Source organism: Sturnira hondurensis, unplaced genomic scaffold, assembly GCF_014824575.4.
Source record: "Sturnira hondurensis isolate 20B ecotype Veracruz unplaced genomic scaffold, ASM1482457v3 Scaffold0001872, whole genome shotgun sequence".
NCBI lineage: Eukaryota > Metazoa > Chordata > Mammalia > Chiroptera > Phyllostomidae > Sturnira > Sturnira hondurensis.
Window position 1 is genome coordinate 21,802,267 of NW_028074503.1, and position 23,964 is coordinate 21,826,230.

Sequence of the window (23,964 nt, forward strand, 5' to 3'; positions counted from 1 at the left end):
GAATAGTTCAAGAAACTGCATCCTGAATTGAGATTTAAAAAAGACACTCTCAAAGTTTCTTCTAAAAATTTCATAGAGTTGTTCACATTTAAGCCTTTAGCCCACCTCGAAGTTATTTGTGTGTATGTTGAAAGGTAAAAGATGCAATTGTATTTCTTCTCACGTGGTGAAACAATTGTTCACACACCAGTAACTGACCACTCCACCCTCATCCCTCCGACTGAGAAAGCTGCCTTTGTGTGTGTTTCCAGACTCTTTATTCTGCTCCATTGGTTTGTTTATCCTCTATCCCGGCAATTTTCAACTGGTGTGCTGCAAGGATTTTAAAACATGCTATACCTGAGTATTTAGTGAGGGACACTGGCCTTTTTTCTGTTAGATTGTGAAATTTAAAAAATGACAACAGCCAACACAACAATAGCTGTTTGATGCGAATGAATCAAAACTATACCTATTTTTGTCAGACCAGCAAAAAAATATGTAATTTTTGGTGTGCCACAGAATTTCAGTGATTAGTGCATCTGTGCCATGAGGTGAAAAAGGTTGAAAATCGCTGTTCTGTCCGTATCACACTGCTCCAGTTTTTAGAGATCTGCATTGTCTTCATACCTGCCAGGGTAACTACCCCCATACTGTTAGAATGGTTAATACACTTTTCAACATTCAAAACTGTCTTGGCGATACATGGCCCTTTATGAGCATGAATTTTATTTTCAGCTTAAGCTACAGGATATTGCCCTTTGGAAGTGTGACTAAAATTGCATTGTGTATAGAGAATAATCTGAGCAAATTTGACTTCTTGACGAATTTGAGTTTTTTCTCATTCACACACATAATATATTACTCCATTTACTTAAGTATTTTTGTATATCCTTAAATAAAATTTTATGTTTTTTCCAGAAAACTCTTTTGCTAGGGTCATTCTTAGGTACCTTATAATTGCTATTGTAAATTGCATATTTTTAAATGTTTGCTTGTTGTTTTTAATTAATTTTTGTACATTAATCTTATATCCAGCATCTTTATTAAACTTTCCCTCTCATTGGTTCTAATGATTTGTAAATTCTCCTGGATTTTGTAAATGATGATAATTTCTGATAAAAATTAAAGCTTGTTTCTAAATGGAATGAGAGGTTGGGGTTTCTTCTAATGTTATTAACATAATCAAAGGATGTTGTCTCTGTGATGTTGGTTTGAGTTTAAGACTTACTTTGTGGGTTTGTATGTAATCACCACACGCTTGAAAAAGCTGTGTGTTCTCTGCCAGTCGAATGCAGGAATCTACAAACTTCTCCTAAACCAAGTTATTAACTGTATAATTAAATTTTCTGTATCTGTACTGAATTTTTATCCATTTGACTTATTGATTATTGTGTTGTATTAAATTCTTCTACCACCATTGTTCACTTACCAAGTTTCCCCAAGAATATTGTTAATTTTTGCTTCATTATATTTTTGAAATATGTTAAGTTTATACAAGTTTGGAATCATTATATCTTTCAGGTTTATTATTCTTTTTGACACTACCTAATACACTTTTATATTTAACAAAGTGTTTTTCCTTAAAGATTAACTTATACCTATTAATATAGCCACACTACCTTCTTTCCTGTTGCCGATACGTCCCTGAAATAGGTTACTCCATCTTATTTATCTTCGGCCTTTCCATAGCATATATCTAAGCTGGGTTTTATTTATTTTCATTTAATATGAGGATATATATCCTTTAACTGATAGGTTTAGTTGATTTCTACTTATTGTGGCTATTTATACATTTATCTCCATTTTTGCTTTTAGTCCTGCTCTTTCTTTATTTCTCTCTTTTCCTTTCCTGCCTCCTATTAGATGGGTTCAGTTTTTATTCCTTTTACTCCTTCTATTGGTTTAGAAATTATATATTTCTTATTTTGTGGTGGTTAATTTATAATTTTAATATGTATACTTGACGTTAAAGTCAAAGTCTAATTTCTCTACTCTCTTACGGATGGGAGAATGGGCTGGGACCAAGAACCTTATTATGCTTTACCTCTCATTATCTACTTTCCTCCTCAAAGAGTATTGTTTTTTAGTGTTTGGGGTCCATATTTTCTTATGCCCTGGTAACAGTCATTACTGTGATTGCTTTGTATAGCAAATGCTTGCTTAGATTTGTTATATAATTACCCATTTTTGGCTCACTTTTGTTTCTTGCACCCCAATCTTTCTTTTGGGTACAATTGTCTTTTTCTTAAAATATTTTCTTTAGTGGTTAAGTACAGGTCTATGAGTGGTAATGCTTATTTCTCTTAGTTTGCATGGAAGTCCATTAATTATGCCCTCACTCTGGACTTACAACCTAGCTGGGTACAGACTTCTAGGTTGGTCTGTGTTCTTGCTCGAAACATTGAAGGTGTTAGTCATGAATTTATGGCCTCTGTACCCTGATGATAGGAATTCGTCCTAGGTCTAATTTTTTGTGATCTGCCAAACCTGGTTATTTTTAAGATCTTTCTCTATGCCTTTGACTTCACCACAATGCATCTAAATGTGGATGTTTTATTTATCTTGTTTAATGACTCATATTCTTACTTTAATATGAAGTAATTCATATCCTTAATCTTAAGATTCATATCTTTGCACAATTTTGAAAAAGTTTCAACCATTCTCCCTGCAAATATGTCCTCTCCCCTATTATATATTCTCTGTGTCTGGAACTCCTACACCACATCTACCAGAACTTACTTTCTCCTCTGTGTCTCATGAACTCTCACTTATACTTCCCAATGCTTTGTCTCTCTACCACATCTGAACATTTTGTTCATGTGTTTCTTATAGTTTACAAATTCTCTAGTCAATGGTTTCCAATTGTGTTCCTTAAGCCATCCATTAAGCATTTATATTCAACAACTATATTTTTATTGCCTATATTTCTTTGCTATATTTTTCTTGGTGTCTACTATTTTCTTCAATTGTATTCAGCATGGAACCAATTTTCTGTGTTTGGGGGAAAGGAAGTCCCCAAATCATGCTTACAGTGTAAAATCAAACCTCAAGCTCACATGAGGTGTAAGCCTAAGGCATCAATTTCTCAGCAGCTATTTTTCAACCCTGAGCTCCTACACAGGTAGGTTCACTACACTAATGAGCAGATTTTTCCTGGCCTGTTTTTTTACTGAAGATGTTCCTCTGAACTCTCAAGGCTCCTAGCTATATGTGTGGTTCTATTTTTTTCATATCTTGCCTCACAAAGGGCCTATATTTCATTTTCTGACCTCAAGTGGGTATAAAACCCATCCTGTAGTTTGTTGAACGTGAAAGCTTCCTCTTTCCAAGAGCCACCACATCAACTCACAGCTAATAATTTAGTTTCGAGTTCTCTCTTCATTTCTGGCACTTGGAGACTTCTGTTTTTTCCCTTATGTGCTCAGCAATGCATTTTGAATTTTTTTATATATTGTTTCCAGATTTCACATGTCTCAGCAGCTTTACTGACCCTTATATTCTTCCATTAAATTGGCAGAAGCAGTAAAGAACTGCCTGTCTCCGTCCTGCTGGCCTGACTCTCCTCCCAGCACCTGGACCTCTCCCTGTGTCCTCAGTTCCTGTTCCATGTATGAGGCCAGGTCCAATTTGATCCTTTGCCCCCTTCTGGCCTTCCCCGAACCGCTGCGTTGAATCAGGCCATGCAACATCCAAACATATAAGATGGACACGGAGTGTAGGGAGACAAAGAGTATAACTGAGAATGAGTTCCTTGGTGATGTGGAGCTTGGACCTGTTCTAGGATGCAGGACAATTTTAAATTGCACCCAAATCTAAGCACACCTTCTTCCAAAAATACATCACACACACAAACTTTACAAGAGGCACACCTTGTTGTGCAGAGAAGCTCATGACAAAGTGCATGGCAAGAAGAGAGATCCTGAGCGGAGGAACCGAGAGAGGATGGGGGTTGTTCTCCTCTGCACGGAAGGCAGGAAACAGCCCATCTAAGAAGCAATTCTGGGCAAGGTGTGTGAAGAAAGAATTTCAAACCCCGTTACCTGTGTCTCCATATTCTCCAAAGATATTGATGAAGACATCAGCATCAGTTCCTGCACCAATGACGTCGCCAGTGCACACCTTAAGTTCGTACTTGTTACCTGAAAATGAGGACAGAGAAAGATTGAGCTCCTCAGGATCCTGAGAACAGAGGTCCCAAAGGAGCCACCGCACCATCCACCCTCCCCTCCAGTCATGCACAAATCCTCATGATCACGGTCAGTAACTGAGCAGGAAACCAATGGCCTGTCATTGGTTCCAAATGGTCATCGTTAATATACTAGGATATCAAATCAACACATTGTACACCTTAAACTTACACAATGTGCTATGCCAGTTATGTCTCAATAAAGCTGAGAAAAAGTCCAATGGTCACTGTGAAACCGATTGCATTGCATAAATTGGAGGTAGAGGGGGCTTCTCTCTCTGTCTACTAACACGTTGCCGAGGGACACATGAATCAGTCCAAGTCCACTGAGCCACCCCGGCACATCTCCCTTGGATATTAAAATGCCTCAGAGTGGGCCCCTGACATCTACTCTGTCTTCTGTGACCTGAATTCTAACCTTCATCACAGGGTAAACATTCACTGGGGAAAATGATTCTGTGAATGAAAATTGTCAAGGCCATAACCAATGCAAAGACTAGAGACACCAATAGTAGCCAGCAAATGCACACTTAGGGGTTACTCATTTAAGGACTTATATCTGCTTCTTGTATCTTTGCTCCATTCATTGAGCCACCAAATGCCTCAGCCTTGGCCTTAGCCTCAAGCGGGGATGATGGTCAATGCACATTTGACCACACACTGAGCCCTGCCCAGGTCTCCCCAACTGGACTCTGCCTTGTGGTGGGCGGTGAGGGGGGGGCGGGGCAAAGAGCAGGGTTGCTTTCTGGTGTGAGAAGCAACACTCCTCTAGCTTTTCTTTGGGTGCCAAGAATTCCAAGGCCGGAGGCAACTCTACCTTCCCCTTTCTCTTCCTGCTGTGGCTATCTACCTTTCACATAGCAGAAACTATTGTTCAGATATCTTCAACCCAGTATACAAAGTGATGAAAACAAGAGCTCTCTTACTTGAGGCCCAGAGTCCTGGTCCCACCACTGACCTCCTCCCTAGAGCCTTCCTGATGTCCCAGCACCCAAGGTCTTTCTCCTCCGCACTCCTTGGCTTTGCCACGTTGTCTCTGTCAATGATTTCCAAGTCCACCCCCTACCACCTTCTGCTATTTGCTGTTTCCCTCACATAATGTTTCTAAGTTCCTCAAGAATACCTCAGGGGACCCACAGAGGACACACACACCACCTACACTGCCCTGAAGGCTGGGTTCTGACCTGCTGAGAACCCTGAGCCAGGAGGCAGCAGTATCCTCTCTTTCTCTCCTCGGGCCTCACTCAGCAAGACCCATCATGGGGCAGGGAAGACCCTCCAATGCTTGCCCCCACCTGGAGCCTCCAGAAGGTTAGTCCCTCTCAGATTCCCAGCCCCTCCTGAGTCACCACAAAGACCCCTCTGAAACAGGAACAGAGCCAGGGCCTTCAGAAGAGGCCAGACCCAGGCAACCCTGAGGTCAGTGGCTTGAAACTTGGGCCCCATTCTGACTACCTGGGGAGCTTGTTAACAAAGCAGATTTCCAGGTCCCCTCCCAGAGATCACGGGACTCGCGGCTGCAAGGGACCAAGAAGACCCTGGCCACATCCAGGTGATTCTGCTCTCAATCATTTTCTAAGTTGTAGAGCCCTCCCACTGGGTCATGAGAGAAAGATCAACTCTTCCCTCCCCTCGCTGGCAGGGCCTCTGAGAACCATTCATTTTGGTTCGCATCCTTGCTCAGGTCCAGTCCAGGGCTCACTCCACACAGAGGCAAGCCCTTCTGCAGGGTGGCAAGATGCCCAGGGCCCGTGGCCAGTGATGCCCCAGTGGGGTGGAGACGAAGGGAGTCTCTGAGGCCACTGCTGAATATCGGTCAGTCAGGGGGGCAGCAGGACTCCAGAGGGCACTGGGCGCAGGGCAGCAGGTGGAAGGATGAGGGGCTGGGAGCATTTGTGGGGGGAGTAGGAGACATTCTGCATCATTCCAAAAGGCAGAATTCGAATCAGCAGGTTGAATTGTAAAGAAGGATGTTTTAGCTCACTAAAAGCCCATTTCTAGTGGCTAAGGCTACCCAGCAAGGAATGGCATGCCCTAGGGGCAGTGAGTGTCCCATCCCTAGAGACATGTCAGCAGTCACTGCGTGCCAGGAGGCTGGGGAGGGAACACCAGAGGCGAGAGAATGTGAGAACACTAAGGGTCCTTTTCAATCTGCTGTTCCATGACATTTGACCTGGAAAGGCATCCCTGCAGACCCTGGAGGGAAGACAGGAGATGAAGGAGGTCCCTCAGAGATGGGGAAGGTACCCAAGGCCTGTGCTGGGGAAGTGCAGAGAGGCAGAGCATTGTGGAGTCAACCAAGGGTCAGGGGTCAAGAGGCCAGACAGAGCTCGGGTGAAAGGGGCTTCTAGGCCTTTCTGGTTGAGGCCATGCCAGGGATCAGGTGAACATAGTGCAGGAAGAAGTCAAGTCTGGCACAAGGGCAGATGGTCTTCTAACCTCTGAGAACTTTCAATGTCAAAATGGGGCCCTGGGTCCCCCTGTAGTGGGCTGGGTAAGAGTAGGATCCCCGAGTGTCAGATGACCTTTGATCACACTGGGGGTGGGAGGGGCACACCTCACAACTGCTTTTTAAAAGGGCCCCGCAGAGTGACAATGAGGCTAATTAAACTACTCCTCTCCCTTTCTTTCTTTGTTTCTTTCTTTCTTTTTTAACGTCTCCTCTTCAAGCAGAACCATGGTCTATCTAACTTGCCATTCTCCAAACAAGGACTAGGGCCCCATGCCAACCCTCGATTGCAACTAAGTGCATACATCAATGAAAGAGCAAGCTGAATAAAAGCAGGGCTTCCTTCTCTCCCGTCTGGCCACCTGTCAGCACTCTGCCTCAGACCTTCCTCTCTGAGAGTCGTGTGAAAGCCCCTCGATTTCCCACAATCAGAATTTCAGGGAGCGCACACCCGTGATTTGGGTTGCAAGTGGATTTTGATAGGCTGAATTTACCCCTTGGGTCTGGTGATCGCAGGTGAGAGAGTCAAACACGCACAGATGAAACGTGGCTGCCCTCCTGGTAACAGGAACTTGGCAATAGCAGAGGGAGAAGTGAAGGGTCCTGCCCCGAGGCCAGAAGGGATAAAGGTGACAAGAAAAAAAGGGTTGACAGAGGATGCCCAGGGCTGACCCACATTTTAGAACAAAGACTATTAAACTTTCACATAGGCCTTGCAGCTCTCAAGGCACTAGCTTGTCCTTGAAGTCGCCTGATTCACACAATGGCCACTGGTTACAGGCAGGGCAGGGACTGCTGACACTCTCCTTTACAGATGAGGAAACCAAGGCTCAGACGGCTACCTGGTACAAGACCCAAATCCAGGGGTCTTTCCAGAATACCTCATGGCCTCTCGTGCTCCATGCCAGGGGTCAGCACACATTTTTTGTAAGGTGATGGGTAGTAAATATTTTAGCCCGTACAGGGCACTTGGTCTTTTGTCTCAACTCCTCAGCTCTACCAAATGTGTCAACAAAGCAGCCATACACAATCTATGTATAAACACATGAGCATCACTGTGTTCCGATAAAACTTTATGAACGCAGACGTTTAAATTACATATAACTTTCCTGGGTCATGAATTATTATTCCTGTTTTGATTTGTTTCAACCTTTTAAAAATGGAAAAACCTTTTTCAGTCCAACTCCACAGTAAGACAGGTGGCAGGCGGTGTCTGGCCCACAGGCCATAGTTGGCCACCGCCCTGCCCTAAGCTCTCTTGTGCTCTCTGGCACTCTTCTGTGTGTTTCTGGGCTGAGGACTGTGGGCAATCAGCTCTCTGTGGCCTGGAACGAGAGCAGAGCTGCCTGGCACAGGGGTGGTCAACTGCTAGTTGCAGAAGATCATGGTACTTCCTAACCGCTAGCTAAGTAGTTCAAGGCTCCAAAAACTGGGGAGTGACTGCCCTTTCTCTGAGCAGAGGGGGTGAGAAGGAGCACGTCCCGTGCCTAGTGTGGACAGGCAGGGTCAGCCTTCCCTACTTCCCTGATGCTGTGTACTTGAGCTGGGCCTGAAGTTCCTGAGTCCGGGGAAGGTGGGGACAGATGGAAGCACCAGTTCTTCAGCTTTAGACGTTGTGCCTTCAACTCATTGCCTAGCTGAGATCAAGCAAGGAGCAGAGACAGGAAGAAGGGGAAAGTCGAGTCGGAGGAGGAGCTAGGCGGGAGTTCAGCACCCTTCCCGAGCAGGCATGGGAGGGACATGGCCTCCTATAGGATCACAGGAATTGTATCCCAGCCAAGGCGGGCCTATGGTTTGCCCATCTGGCACGTTATCTGTTACGAAACCCTCCCCAGGACTGAATCATCTCTGGCCTTTCAGCAGGATTAACATTAGCCCATACGGCGCCTCTGTGCACACGAGAAAAAAGGACCCTTTCTTCAAGACGCTTTGTTTCCATCTGTGGAATAACTGTCATAATAAATGTGAAAACCTACAACCTCTATGATATGCAAGCTGTCTCCTTACACAGACACGCTTGTGCGGTGCACAACTTGTACAGTGGAACCGGGCCACCCAAGCTTTTGGGCAGCAGCCTTCTTCTCCTAAAGGTCGGTGTGAGCTCTGAGAGGCCAGGCTAACTTGAGCACTGATCTGAAAGGTGTAGAATAAAGGACATGGACCAGGAATTGGGTTAATCACACAGTGCCTTCCAAAAACAGAAGTGGGCTGAAGTCCTGTGCAGGCGGAGTTAGTTGCAGCTAAGGATGCATCGCCTGCCTCAGGTCCCAAGCGGAGGGTAGTCTGTGTCCTTCTTGCCCTGCTCGGGACATACACAAGCCCAGCTTTGCCCCCTCTTTTTTTCTCTCTGCCAGCCCCATGGCAGGGGCACAGGCTGCTCCCGCCAAACAGGAAATCTGTCCCCTGCAGGCCAGACGGAAGCCGCCTGCGTGGGCTTCCAGAAAAGGCAGGCAATGGCAGGCCTCAGCTGCCTCCTGCGGCTGGTGCGCCAGCCACCCCCACAGCCTCCCCACACTGTCTGGAACAGTCAGCTCATGACAGCAACAAGACATACCTCCACAGAGCCACCTTGGGGGCGGGGAGAGGCACAGCCATGAGGGGCCTGCAACCCCCAAGTCTTGGTACTGCATGCACCGCTGAGCCGGGCTAAGCTGCTCACCTCGCCCATGACAACAGAAGTCAAGCAAACACTGTCACAAAGCCTCCATCTCTCTTGCTGAGGAAGAGACCACCCCACACCCACCACTGTTTGAGCCTCAGAGAAAAAAGCTCACGTGGTCCAGGCTTTTTTAGGAAGCAGAGAATCATGAATGAACTGGTGGCAAACTGACTTACGGAGTTTCTTTCCCTTGCCTTTCACCCATTCTCAGATCCTGTGTAATTAGACTGTGGCTTTATTTATTTTGGTGGGTGAGGGGTGGGGAGGGTGTTGGAAGGAAGTTGACTGGACTTGATCTTACACTACGCCCAAACCTGCAATGGCTCACACTCTGACACCCATCACTTCCGCTCACTGAGAGCCAGATGCAGAGAAGTGAGATATTATGGGTGCTGTTGGGGAAGAGAGAAATTCAGTGGGGCTGCCCTGTGGGGGTGGGAGATGAGAGGAAATGTTCTCCCCCTGCCAGGGGCAGACTACCCAAGCCTGCCCACATGTGAGCAGGTGGTGATCAGAGGAACCCAAGGATGAACAGCAATGCCAGATGCCAGGAGCTGGGTCAGGGCCACTGACAAATAACCCCCAAATGTTTCCCCTTCCCTCAGGTCAAGAGGCTTGAATCTCTCACCCAGATTCACCCTATTCTTCAAATAGGACTAGAACTTTTCTGCTTTCCCAACCTGGCTGCCCTTTCACACACATTCATTTATCAAAATAATAATAAGAGCCTCTGATGGTTACTGAGGGCCTACTATGGGCCAATCACACCTATTATCTCATTTAATCCTCAGTATAACAGACCCTATTGCTACTAATGTCACCATCCACTGATGAGGCAATGGAAGCAGGAAGTTAAGAGAATTTACAAGTTAGAAAGGGTGAAGCCCAGATCTGGACTCCAGGGCCTAGACAAGAAGGTCCTCTCTTAGCTGTCATTCGCCCACTCTGCCATGGTCTGGGTCTAGCTTAAACCTCACCTCCAAGCCTGCAGGGCTCTACTCCAGAATCCCTGGGGCCTGTGTCATTTATTTGACACTTAACATGTGCTCCAACAGGCCATGGGTGGACCTTAGCTGAGCCTGGTCACACAACGACATTAAAAAATCACTTAGTCATTAAACAGTTGCTCATGGGAGGTAATCAATAAACACCACTCTACCCCTTGATCTACCCCAAATAAGTATACAGCTAGTATATTTTCCTAAGGAAATGTTCGCAGTCAGCCTGATGCTCTCAGGTGTTGAAGCACATAGAGTGGATAAGCTTTCACTCCTTTCAATCCCTCATGCTCACCCCCCTCATCCAATTCATTGCCAAGCTCACAAGCTATTTCCGCAGGCCCCTCAGTCGCTCTCCTTGGCTTGCACACCTGCTGCTCTGCGGAAGAGCCTTCCCTTCCACCTGCACCCCAGCCTCCTTGGCTCCACTGCTTCCCTTTCCAACCCAGATTCCGCTCCACTGCTGGAGTGTATCCTCCCATAGTGCTGCGAAGCCAGCACTTCTCGTGAACGCAGGGAGGAACCAGAGTGTCATGCAGCCTTCCTGGAAGCAGGCGAGTAATATTTGTCAAAAGTCTTAACATTCTGCAGACCCTCTGAACCAACGATTCAATTGACTGGGAAATAACTGTGTTTATAGATTACCAATAAAGATGTCTATCACAGTACTGCTAATAAAAAATTAAGAACAACTTAAAACTATCCAAAATTAGGACTTGCTGGGGTGAATTACAATTATCCACCCATTTATGGACTGCCATGCAGTCATTTAAAATGATGGTTTAATACATTCACGTGCAAAAAAAGAACAGGAAGGAAATTTACCAAAATGATAACCAGAGTGTCTCCAAGGTTAGCCTACACTATGTGCAAGTTCAAGGCTCTAGCTCTATTCTTGGCTCCATCATTCATATGCTAATTACTTAACCTGTCTGTGTTTGTTTCTTTTATCTATAAAATGGAAGTAATAATAACACTTCCCTCCTGGGTGTGTTGTGAAGATTAGATAGATGATGGATAGATAGATAGATAGATAGATAATAGATAGATAGAAAGAAATGATGCCCAATAAAAATTAGCTATTATCTTTGGGTGATGCTATTACAGAAGTTTTCATTTTTTCTTGCTTATTTGTATTTTAAAATTGTTTTTACAATAACAGTATTTTTCCCTTGTAATTGAAAACTGAAGATTGAAGCCACCCAGAGTCAGTGCTTGAATAAATCAAGCTCTCTGTCATCCAGAAGGAGCTGTTGGGAACTCTTGCTAGTCTGTGGGACAGACACACCTAAAGAAAATCCATGTGCACAATAGACACTCTTACACCCTCAGGCTGGTTTTGGCACCAGGAACCTCTGAGCTGGTCAAAGTGGCTGTAAGGCTGGAGGGAGGGTTGAGGTTGGATGGGAGAAGAAAACAACAGACACAGTGGCTGTCAGGTGGACATCCAGCCCCAGGCAGGTGGGAACCCCTTCCTGACTCTCAATGGGCTCACCCTGGCCAATGCTGAAAGCTCAGGGGAGGGGTCAAGTAGGAAACCACAGGTGGCTGGAATGAACACCAATAGCTGGATCAGGACTGATGCAATGCCTGTATCATAAATTCAGATTTTCATGCATGCAAAAGCAGCACCGAGGAAGCGCTGTTTCAACAAACAGAAGAAAACAAAGGTTTTCTGAACACCTGTTTAAAAATGGAAACAACCAAGTATAGGCCAAATATACTATTTCATGCATTCCCCAAATGTCCTGGCTGCTGAGTTAAAGGACAGAGTGACTGTCAGTGGTCCCAGCAGGATGGGGTTGGGGGGCAGGAAACCTGAGGCCACGATGAAGCTGTGAGTCGGAGGGCCTATTTCCAGCTGGGTGAATCAGATACTGTGCCATCGGAGCCCATCGGGTCTGCAAGTGCCCTCATTATATTTGAAAGCCTAGCAAATTCCCTCTCAACTCTGAAGTCTTAACTTGGATATCACCTCCTTTATGAAGCCCTCCTGATTCACCCTTCCTTCATGCTCCCATTGGATTCCATAAGTCATCCTTACTTAGAACCTTCTATCCCCTTGCACTGTGATTACTTATTGTCCTGACTCTCTCCCCTCTATAATCTAGGGCCCTGCATATTTATCCTGGGCACAGACAGGGGAAGATTCCCAATAAATACCCACTGGATCATGGAATGACACTGGAGGAGCCTGAGCTGGTATCATGAGTCCAGGTGACCAAGAGCGGATCACTTAATCCCCCTGAGCTTCCATTTTCTCCTCTATAAAATGGAGGTGGACTAGAGAAGGTCCCTTTTGGTCCTCAAATTCTCTGATGCTCTTCATTGGGGCCTCATTCAAAGCAGTTCTCTTCTTCCCACTCTTTCCGGAGATGATTTTTCTGCAATGCTACGTGGGAACAGATGGGGTGGGCAGGAAGCTGCTGTGAAGTTCAGAGGAGGCGAGTGCTGCAGGGCTGGCCCAGCTTTCCCCACCCTGAAGCCCTCTCCCAGCGCTGTGAGTCTGTGGACCCAGGACCACCTCGTAGGGCTCTAAGAAGCAACGACCCCTAGAAGCACCTGCAGCAGCTACAGCGAGGCCCTGGATAACATTGAGCTGGTGGGTTAAGGGGGAATATTAGGGAGAGGGAAGAGGATGCTTCCTGCAGACTTCAACTGCAGTCAAGGTCATGAGCCTATTTCCAGTTGTCTAATGAGCCTGCCAGATTCTAGAGGCAGAGATCCTAGCACTGCGTGGCTCCAAAGTTCTTTCTGATTCTCAGAGGCCAGATTCCTGAGTCTGTGCATCTCAGCATCAGACCAAGCTTGAGTGTAGGGGAAGAAGACAGGGAAGCACCAGAATATCAATAACTACACCAACCACCACGATTCTTGCGTCATTTACTGAGCATCTACTCTGTGCCGGGCACTGTAGTAAGTCCTTGATGCTTATTGCCCTGATTAATCAGCTCAACCACTTGATGAGTGGGAATTAATGTTGTTCCCTATTTTACAGATGAGAAAATAGAGGCAAAGTGCTCAAAGCATCGGCTCATGCTTGCCTGACTGGTAGAGTGATCAGGTTTTGATCACAAAGAACAAGGTCCAGAGACTGAGCTCATAAGGAGGAGGTGGACACTATACAGAAGAATAGAAAGTTAGGGGTGGGGGTGGGAATTAAGTGGGAAAGGTGTATCCACAGCATAAGAGACAGCAAGCACCAATAGCCGATCTCCTCTTGCCCTGTGGAGGAGGGCTAGTCCCAAAAGGCCATGAAGGTAAACATTCAAATGGCCCTAAAAAGACCCAAGAGGCCAGTTCGTGCGCCCATGCCATAGAGGCAGAAACCGAAGCTAGGAGAGGAACCTCAGTTCCTCAGGCCCTCTCTGAGAACTTGGGGTGTATACTCCTAGGTGCTTTGTGACATGGAGAGCCATATTTTTAAGTCAATGATTTAATTACTCTCTGGCATTATCCAGTAGAATCTGGGAACAAGTCACGCCCATGGGTTTATTTGACAGAGCCCTCATGATGGGAGCTTTTTGCATCAACCACCCAAGATGCTTTCAATCTGTATTTGCTTTTGCGCCGTGCAGTCCTCTGGCAGGTCCTCAATCCACTGCAGGTAGCGACTTTGCACATGCCCCCCATACATTAACCACAATCCCTTTTTGGTCCTGTCCTTTCTTCAAACGCGCCCTAGGCACCATGCCCAGCACGGTCTTGCTAAGACCAGCCACACATCTGGAGCTGTGTGATAATCCCTATGCAGCACCGCATGGGCAACAGTGAAAGTATCACCCAGTCACCTGATGAAATAACCAGGAGTGAAAACAGTGATTGTGTGGGACAAACACAGTCCCACTCCCACCTCTTCCTGCAAGGCTCCCAGCAGCTTGCGGCCCCGGCGTTAGCTATCTCCCTTGGTACAGTTCTCGTTTCCCCAACAACCAGCCCCTCGGTCTCTTTGGAGCATAACCTAAAACTGGCTGCAGCCATATTTGTTATCAATCCACCAAAGAAGATAAATGCTTCTTAGAAGAATGCTTATCCCTAAGGAGGCCTGAGGAGCCGTTTCCAGCCGAGAGCAGGGGAGGAAACAGGACCCACGTCGAACTGGGCCCTTCTGAGAGCAGGGCCTCTCCACTGTTGGCAGAGTCTGGGTCTGAATCATCGATGAGCTGTTGTGCCTGGGAAGTGACAGCCCTGGGGTGTGAACAGCCCCCAGGCCAGCTGGAACTCAGCTCTTGGCTTCGGAGGTAGGGCTCTTCGCCAACTTGGCAGAGCTTTCCCAGAGCAGTGCGATGTGGGCTCAGTACTAATTTAAGCCACGTGACCATCTCGATGCTTTTCAAGGTGGGAGGGTTTGTGGGTTGGCGCTGGGATGGGGACAATTACTTGGCCAGAAGGCAGGAAATGACATCATATCGGCAGTGAGAAGGCCAGGCAGGGTCTTCCCTAAACAGATCTAACCCATACCTCCCTACCAGGTGACTGCTCCTGGCCCAAGCTCCTTCGAGACCCAATCCTGGGTCATTTCAAATCTACCCAGAGAGATCACACCATCTGATCCTGCCTTGTCTGACTCATATATCACCCCCACCTTCTCCCTCCCATCCCCCATCCTTCAATATTGCCCCCCACCCCCAGCCTCAGGAGTGTGCTCGGAGCCTCCCGAGGGCCAGAGAGGACTCAGCAGTCCCGCGCTCTCCGCCTGTGCAACTTGCAGAGTGCTCGGCAGTGGCACCTGGGCGCCCTGCCCCGTGAACGTCACTCCAAAAGTGACAGCATCAAGGTTGGGGGAGTGAAATTAGTGAAGCCAGGCAAGAGGGACGAGGAGACCAGAGAAAGCCAGTGCGGTGAGGGACCTCAGAGAACACCCGGTGCAACCTTCTGGTGAGATGAGAAGCAACCCGGAGAGGACGAGTAACTTACCCAAGACGCGCAGTGATCGAGGGACAATGCTAGAAGTCAGCTCTCCTCTCCCCAGAGCTGTTCCATCCAGCTCTGTGCTGGTCTTCATGCGTGGGTGTGTCTACACATGATGCCCCACCACACCCACACGATCTGTTTCTTATGAATCTTCACCCAAGTCCCTAAGTCCCAGTGGCCACACTGGCAGGTACCAGTGAAGATGCCACCCTCAGAAGAACCTGCACGTGGCTGGGGAGACCAGACAGACACATATTAAGTAGTTAGCACCTAAAAAGGCAAACAGTGGTCCCTGAGATCTGGTGTTTCTCAGCTACACCCCACCCCATCAGCCACGGTGGCTCGTTCTGGTGGTGATTCAGCCAGAGCAAGTCTGAATCTCAGGGAGCAGGATGAAAAGTTCCTTCTCTTTTGCCCAGGAGATTCCTTGCCCATCCCTGACCACAGTTAGGGCCATGGGGACCACATGGAGAGTCACCCTGCTACAGTGAATGGCGTAGATTTCAATTTCTCTGGAGTTTGCCAGGGCAGGGGAAGCCGAGGTATGGGGGCAGGTGTTGCTTCCCGGAGAGGCTGGGGGCCCTAAACCTGATGGGTTTGCGTGGCCTGGAGAGAACCGAAGGGGAGGATAAAAGAGAGCAGAGGAGGGGAGGAGGCACTGACCCTGACATTGCCCCAGACTCTGGCATATGAGTTAATGGAGGCTCTCTCTCTCCAAGTGACTTGAGACAGAAGTCTGGGAGCACAGAGGACCCACCAGGGCAGTGGCCAGGCAAGCCCTGGGGGCTCCAGGGACAGAGCCCTACTGGGTCCCTGCTAGGCTTGATGGGACAAGGCCTGAACCCCCTGAAACTGCCATCAGCAGTCTGGCTTCTGCTCCACACTCTGGGAGCAGGTGGCAGAGGGTGTCTCATCCTGTCCCTCAGGCCTCGGCTCCATTTCCCACGGGTCCCTCCTCATGGGAGAACAGCATTCAGAGCTGCCACCTGCCAGACACTGGAGCCCACCCAACCTGAGCAGACAGGTGGAGAAAAGGAAGCTGCTAGCTCAAGACGAGGCAACAGGAGGGTGAGAGGTGGTCTCTGTGTGCTCCCCTCAATCTTTGTAGGCGGTGCAAATTGGGGATACTAACAGGTCTTATCTCTTAGGGGTGCTCAGGATTTTAAAAATAAGGTGCCAATTATAAAGTGTATGCACACAAAGACACAGGCTACAGGAGTATTTTGTTCAAAGGCCATGTAGCTAGTAGATGGCATTGTTGGGATTTGAACCTAGGACTCTGTGACTTCATAGATGGAGCTCTGAACCATGATTGCCTCTACCTTCTTTATGGGTGCCTAGTATTATGGCAATCTGTGTCCTCCACTGGGCTGCAAGTACCTTGAGAATAAGGAATATGACCTTTCCCAGACCCAGCATGTAGGAGCACCTCAAGGGGTCATCACCAACGGCAGCTGTTAGTGCTGATGGGTCAATTCGAAGCCTGGAGACAGCGCTTAGACTCTGGCCAGGGGCTGCCATCACGTGCAGATGTCAATGTAGCTGCTCTGCTCCTCTGGGGTCGGGGTTGTCGAGAGGGTGGGCCGTTCCAGATGGGATGGAAGAAATCCTCCAGGAAGGAAGTCAAGCATTCACGGTAATGGGGGAAATGCCAAGAGACAGATGGCAAGAGAGAAAATCCACTACACTTCTGGTGCAGTTTGGAAGCCAAGACTGCGTTCCCAGGGATAACTGATGAGGTCATACTAAAACAGTGGCTACCAACCTTCCCCAGGCCCCAGAAGGTGCCAGGACCCCCGATACCCACTCTAAGGGGGAGACAGGTGTAGGGACAGCTGCTAACTCCCTGTTAACGCGCATGTGTGTCTGAGATTCTTAATCATGAAGTGTGGTGCTTGCCTGGACCAGCCCACTGAGATGTGGGGAGGGAGCCAGCTAGTCAAGACTGGGGCACCCACTCCTGCTCACTCGTGTGGGGATGAGTCAGGAGGATCTGGGAGGTTCTGCCAGCAGCCTGAGGTCCTTGGCAGGAACTGAGGACCTGGGCTGCAAGCTGCATTTTCACCTTTGCTTCCAGGTGAGTAAGAGCCCTTTGACTGCAGAGTCAGTACGGCGCACTGTCACTGTTAAAAATAGTTCATGAATGTTTAGGATGCATTAAAAGAAGCATGACATCAAGAAGCCCTAAATAACCAAAGCAGTCTTTAAAAAGAAGAACAAAGCTGAAAGTCTCACACATCCTGATTTCAAAACTTCCTACAAAGCTACTATAACCGAACACTGTGGTACAGGCATCAGGGCAGACACGTAGACCAACAGAGCAAAATACAGAGCCCAGGAACAAACCCTCATAGAAATGCTCAGGCGATTTTCAACAAGAGTGCCAAGGTCGTTCAATGGGTGAAGGACAGTCTTTTCAACAAATGATTCTGAGAAAACTGGATCTTTGTACAGAAAAGAATTGAATTGAGACTTACTTTATGTCATGTAAAATTATCTCAAAATGGACCCTCGATCTAGAGATAAGAGCTAAAACCAAAACACTCGAGAAGAAAACTCTCATCATGGAACAAAAGCTCTATGACACTGGACTTGGCAATGATTTCTTGGATATGACACCAATCGCACAGGCAGCAGAAGAAAAATGAGATGAACTAGATTTCATAAAAAATGAAAACTTTTCTGCATCAACACAAATCATCAACAGAGTGAAAAGGCAGCCCATGGGATAGTAGAAAATACTTGTAAATTGTATGTGTGATAAAGGGTTAATATCCACAAATACATTCTGGATACATGCCTACAACTTGTCAACAATGATAACAAATGATTAAAAAAGCCTTGGATGCCTGGCCAGGTAGCTCCCTTGGTTAGAGCATCATCCTGATACACCACGGTTACAGGTGTATTAGGATGGCTGTCATTTTAACAAAGTAGGAAATCACAAGTACTGATGAGTAAGCAGAGAAACTGGAACCTTTGTACGTTGCCAGTGGGAAATGATGCAGCTGCTGCAGAAAACAGTGTGGCAGGTCCTCGGAAAGGGAAACACAGAATTACCGTGTGACCCAGTAATTCCACTTTTGGATATAAACCCCCCAAACCCCCCCAAAAGCAGGAACCCAAACAGGTATTTTACACCAGTGTTAATAACAGCACTATTCACAACGGCTAGGATGTGGGAACAACCCAAATGTCCATTGACAGAGGAGTGAATAAATAAAATATGGCATGCATACATACATGTAAAACACTAGAATATGATTCAGCCTTACAAAAAATGAAATTCTGAAGCATACTATAATGGGGATGCCCCTTGAAGACAGGATTCTAAGTGCAATAAGCCAGTCCCAACAGGGTAAATACTATGTGATTCCACTGGCATGTGCTTCCTGAGTAGTCGCAGGCAGAGAGAGAGCTGACGTAGAGCAATGGTTAGCAGGGCCTGAGAGGAAGAGGGATGTGAAGTTACTGTCTAACAGGTGAGAGTTCCATTTGGGGAAGACGAAAAAGTTCTGGAGATGGATGGTGGTGATGGCTGCCCAACAGTGTGAATTTACTTAGTGCCACTGAATTGTACACTTAAAAACGTTAAGATGGTCGCCCTGGCTGGTGTGGCTCAGTGGACTGAGTGCCAGCCTGCAAAGCCAAAGGGTGCTGATTTGATTCTCAGGCAGGGAACGTGCCTGGGTTGTGGGCCAGGTCCCCAGTAGGGGGCCTGAGAGAGGCAACCAAGTATCTCTCACACACTGGTGTTTGCTCCTCTTTTCTCCTTCCCTTCCCCTCTCTCTAAAAGAAGTAAATAATTAAAATCTTTTAAAAAAATGTTCAGACCCTGACCTGCACAGTCCTTAGCTGTGACTCCCCAGGCCCTGACCTCTGAGGTGCCGGATTGTTTGCCCTTGGTCTGGCCCTTGCCCAAGGGGCTGGTAAAAAGCACATTCCACGAGGGTTAGGAGACTCGCATTCTAGTCCTAGCTCCATCGGGGACTGGCTGTTTGATGTTGGCTGAGTGACCCCCTCCCGGACCTGTGTAATAAACATCTGCCTGCCCTTCCTCGCCCCTCATACCCAGAGGCGCTGTAAGTGAAGGAAGGACTCGTGAGAAGCCCGGTATCCTCCCAGCCCTCCTCCCGTCCCCCCGGGCTCTGCTTTCCCTTCCTCCCAGATCAGGGCTGGTAGTGTTTCCCGGGGCAGGGGCAGTTTATATACCCCTGATGGTGTGCCGGATGTCAGCGGCGATACAAGAGAGTTATCTGTGTACCGATACACCTGATATTTATAGCAAGTGATAACAGTTTTCTATGCTAGTGATATCAACATTCTTAAACTTACAAGTTAATATAAATTGCAAAAATATAACGTATTCTCATTAACTTAAGAATAAGTTAATAATAAGGGAAGTGATATTTAAATAACACAAAAATCTTGAAGGTGCCACGTGAGTGGCTGGGGTACGGGAACCCCCAGTGGACTGAAGGGACACACCAACCTGACTCCCCAGGGTCCCGAAACAGATCCCGAAGGCCAGGCAGTCACCCCAAAGAAACCCAAAGGCCGAGTGCTGGAGTTGGTCCTGGTGCTAGAGGCAGTGACTTTACCAGCCACTTGAGAACAACTAAGAAATTGAACTTGGTTCTGGGATCCTCCATCCACACAACTGGGAGTTCATGAGCTTCTGCCTCCTCTTGGAAACTCCTCATGCCTACCTTCTCCCCAGGGGACTCCATGAAGGAAGAGGGGGCCCTGACCAGGCCCTTAACCCCAAGACACTAGGAATATGTTGGGTGCCTCTAAAAACTACATTTGAAGAGACGCCTAGAGAGGGAAAAGTCATCTCCATGGCCAGTGTGAGGCGCAGCACCGCAGGCGCAGTGACATCCTTGCCCGGGGAGCGGTCCTGGTGCCCAGAGCTCGCCTCCTGCACCAGGCAGGGCAAGTTCCCCACATGCCCACGTCTTTAAGCAGGATATGTGAGATCCCCTGTGGATAAACCATCTCGAAACCTGATCTCGGTCTAGTCCCCGCCACCCCCACTGCTATCTGCTCATCCGTCAAAGGGTCAGCCAGTCAGCCTTGGACACCTACCTACCTTCCCTGAGGAGCAGGTATGAAAGAAAGTTCCAGCTGACTTCAGCCGGAACTTTGGGGGATGACCCTTGGAGGTCAGGGGGTGGGGGTAGGGAACAAGGCCACCTAAGGATCCATCTTCCCTTAGGGGGCTGGGAAGGTGAGGGACTAAACAATGGAATGTCCCTTTTCCTCTCCTCTATATGGCCTGTAGCCCGTATTATGAAATATTTTTATCTATCAAACTGCATGAATAAAAAAATAATTATCTTCTCCATTTTGATCATCAAAGATCTCTGGTAGCGATCAAAAACCAAGTTCACAGAATTCCAGCTGAAAAGCAAAGAAATTTAACCTTTTGTTTACTAATGCAGTCATTTGAATTCTTTACGATCCCATTTTCCATTTCTGTTTCCATAATCCAGCCTGGAAACACTGAAAACGCAGTGCCCACCAGACTGTGAAGGGGCGGGAGGCCCCGCGTCAATCAGCGGGTGTCTCTGTCTTCCCTTTACGAGGCAAGAAAACGCTCCCCTGAATGATGCTTGTGGAGAACGGAGGAACCACTGAGTTACATCCATCCCTTCTCAACAGTGGTTTTTCCGAAGTGCTCCTCCCCACAGCGTTCCTTCAAACTGCGCGCACAAATGCAGAGAGAAGACTAGAAACAAGCGCACAAAAATGTCACCAGTGATGTCTTTCCAGGTGATGCAGTCACAGGTATTCTTTTATGTTTGTGTGTCTCTATTTTCTAATTTTTCTGCAGTACTCAAATTTGGCTTTTATAATAAGAGAAAGAATCAATGACATATCTTTTTTTTTTAAAAAAAAAAGAATCAAACTTGCAAGTTATTATGGTGGGGATCCAGGGGAAGAAGCAAGCGTCCACGGTTGGCTGGGAAATCAGAGGTGGACAGAGGCGCCGAGGGCGGAAGCCCGTTGGGACACACAGTATGTCTGTTTCTGCCCAGCTGGGTTACAGGAGAGGGTGGGACTTGGAGACCAAGGGTACATGCTGGAAGGCAGAACGCAAGGAGAGCACCAGCCTTCTGCTGTGACCATAGGAAAGTCACTCCTCCTGGCTGCCAAGTGCCTTTCCCTCCGATGGCCCGTGGCTCTCTGGGATGCTATTAGAATGGTGGTGACCACTTGGGGTATCCTCTTTTTGGAAAAGCATAGTCAGTAATAGGGTGTGGTGAGGTCAGAGCTTTAAGGGACAAAGATGAGATAAAACAGGACGTGGAATACAGTGTGTATTTTTATAGGCTCTGTTTCCCTGTCTCCTACTGAGCTAATAAGACTGCATTTAAGACCTTTGGCCAGACATGCACTTGAAATAAGTCGTTTCCCTCATAAAAATCGGGAGTCAGGGGCAGCATGACAGAACCCTGGAAGCGGTGTGTTCTGATCCCCACCCACCATGCCCCCAGCTCTGACTCAGCTTCCTTGCGCACCAGGAGAGGGAGGTAACAGAACAGGAAGGCAGGGGCCGCTGCTGTTGAACTCAGAGCAACAGGAGTTGCTGAAAACACAGAATGGGTCCAGGGCTGCTCCCGTCCCTTCACCATGCCTCTAGGTGCTCTTACATTTCCCCACTTCCCATGTCTTGCCCAAGGGAAGGCCACAAGGAAGAGATAGGGCTTCACCTGGGCCCTGGTCAACAGGAAGACCCTGGAGGGTGGCAAGGGAAGATGGGACCACCCAGCCTGGCACTGACCTCGGGGTATGTCCATGGGGTTGAAGCTAGCCAACAGGTCCCGGCACCACTGGCGGTCGCCTTCCACCTTGCTCAGCCAGCTGTTGCAGTTGAAGAAGTAACGGAGGTGCGGCCGCTTCGTGTCGGTCACAATCACGCGGTCTAGGTACCAGCTGGGGCTCTTGCCAGTGTTGTCATGCTCTATCCTGGGGCAGAAGCAGACCCCCAGGCTGTCGTCGGCAGAACAAGACAACCCCCCCTCCCATGCTGCAACACCCACATGTTTAGTCCAAAGACAGGGTCGATCGTTTTGTTGTTGTTACTCTGTTGAATCCCAGTTTCCTTGTCTACCAAATGCGGATGTCTTGCAAGGTGAATGTGCTTACTAATCAATGTTACATCATCACATCGCACGCAAGGAAGTGTTGTCTTCCACAGAAAATCCAGGATTGCCAAGGCTTCCCATGGGACCATCTTCAGCTTCCCCTCTCTCCAATGCTCAGACCCCCCCAGATACTCTCCTTAGCCCCACCACCCAGAGGATCCCTGATAGCCATCCAAATTGGTGGTGTCCCATAAAAATATCACATAGCCACATGCACTCGCCACCCATGTAATTTTCTATTAGTCACACTGAAAAAGAAACCAGTGAAATTAAGTTTAACAATATATTCTAATCCACATACCATTTCAACATGCAATCACATAAAGCTCTATGAAGGAGATAATTTACACTCCTTTCCTTATACTATGTTTTAAAAGATTTGGTGGCTACTAAACACACTGCATATGTGGCCTCGCCATATTTCAAGTGCTCAGCAGCGCCCCCATGGCCTGGGGCTGCTGTGTAGAACAGCATACATCCAGACTCTGGTAACAGGCCCCCCAATAACTTTCCCCTCACCCTTGCCAGCCCCCATTTCCTCTCTGAGGTCAGTTTCTTCCCCAGAACTTGACCCTGGGACAACTTCACTTTGCACCAAGCATGTCATTCCTACCCGGCACAGTGACACCTTACCCTTACAGGTCTCAGTGGGACAAGCACAGCTCAAGCCAGCGCCACCTCAACAGTGAATGGCACCCGTGACCGGCTCAGGATGCGTGCCTCTGTCTGCCACAGAGGAGGACCTCAGCTTAGTGGTCGCCTCCCCCTGGCATGACACTTTCTCCCTGACCTGCCCCTGCCAGGGCCCCATTCCCCACACAACTAGTGCCAGTGGCCTCACGTGCCCCTTACTTTCCAGTAAAGGGGTGCACGGTCCTACATTTTCCAGTGGAAGGAACAAAAGTCAGGGCTGAACTGAGGCAGCATCTGACTCCTGTTCAGGCCCTAGGCTGGGTGCAACAGACCACAGATGATCTTGACATCCAGACAAATGGGCATGAACTTGAATAGGGGCAGGTACAGGGGGCAGGAAGGTAAAAACGGGCTGTTGAAGGCTCTTCCTCTGCAACCAGGCTGAGAGAGCTATCCCTCCTGTCGCATTCACAAGACAAGATCGGGGCACTCTCTGTCAACAGGTACCCTGCCATGTCTCGAAGCTTCCAGCTAACACTCTACCTCCTGGGCATCTCGACACTCCCTGAGTGCCACTGTGCACCGGTTACTGTCCAAAGTGCCACTCACGAAGTCCTCACCATTTCTACAGACGAGGAAACTGAGGCTTGGAGAGCAAACCTGTCCAAAGTCCCAGAACTAGTCAATGGCAGGGCAGAAATCTGAACCAAGGCCCCCTAGACTCAGTCTGCTCCCAACCCCTGGGCTAGGGTCTCCTGGAGCATATTTCCCGAGTTATGGAAAACCACCTCAAATTGTCTGAACTCAGAGAATGGAATCTCTAATGGGGACGTTTAGAAAGCTGTGACTCGGGGTGGGAGGGAAAGGTCTGGGCCTTTGGTCCCCCCTCAGATGACAGGAGGAGAGGGCTCAACACTCAGAAAGTGTCGATAACGACGTCAGTTCCTAGTCTGCCTGCCTCCACCGCGTCCCCGCCTGGCCGAGGCCCGGAT

At 48.0% G+C, this 23,964-nt stretch overlaps 1 protein-coding gene across 2 annotated transcripts in view; it reads right to left on the reverse strand.

The window, feature by feature from the left end:
• Positions 1-23,964, reverse strand: part of LOXHD1 (lipoxygenase homology PLAT domains 1) — a 135,172-nt gene that overhangs the window by 100,198 nt on the left and 11,010 nt on the right. For both annotated transcript variants that reach the window (XM_037033791.1, XM_037033781.1), the window contains exons 4-5: positions 21,976-22,160; positions 4,023-4,121 (exon numbers count right to left, since the gene is read on the reverse strand). In XM_037033791.1, coding sequence (XP_036889686.1) covers positions 4,023-4,121; positions 21,976-22,160 — 284 coding nt within the window. The remainder of the gene's footprint in view (positions 1-4,022; positions 4,122-21,975; positions 22,161-23,964) is intronic.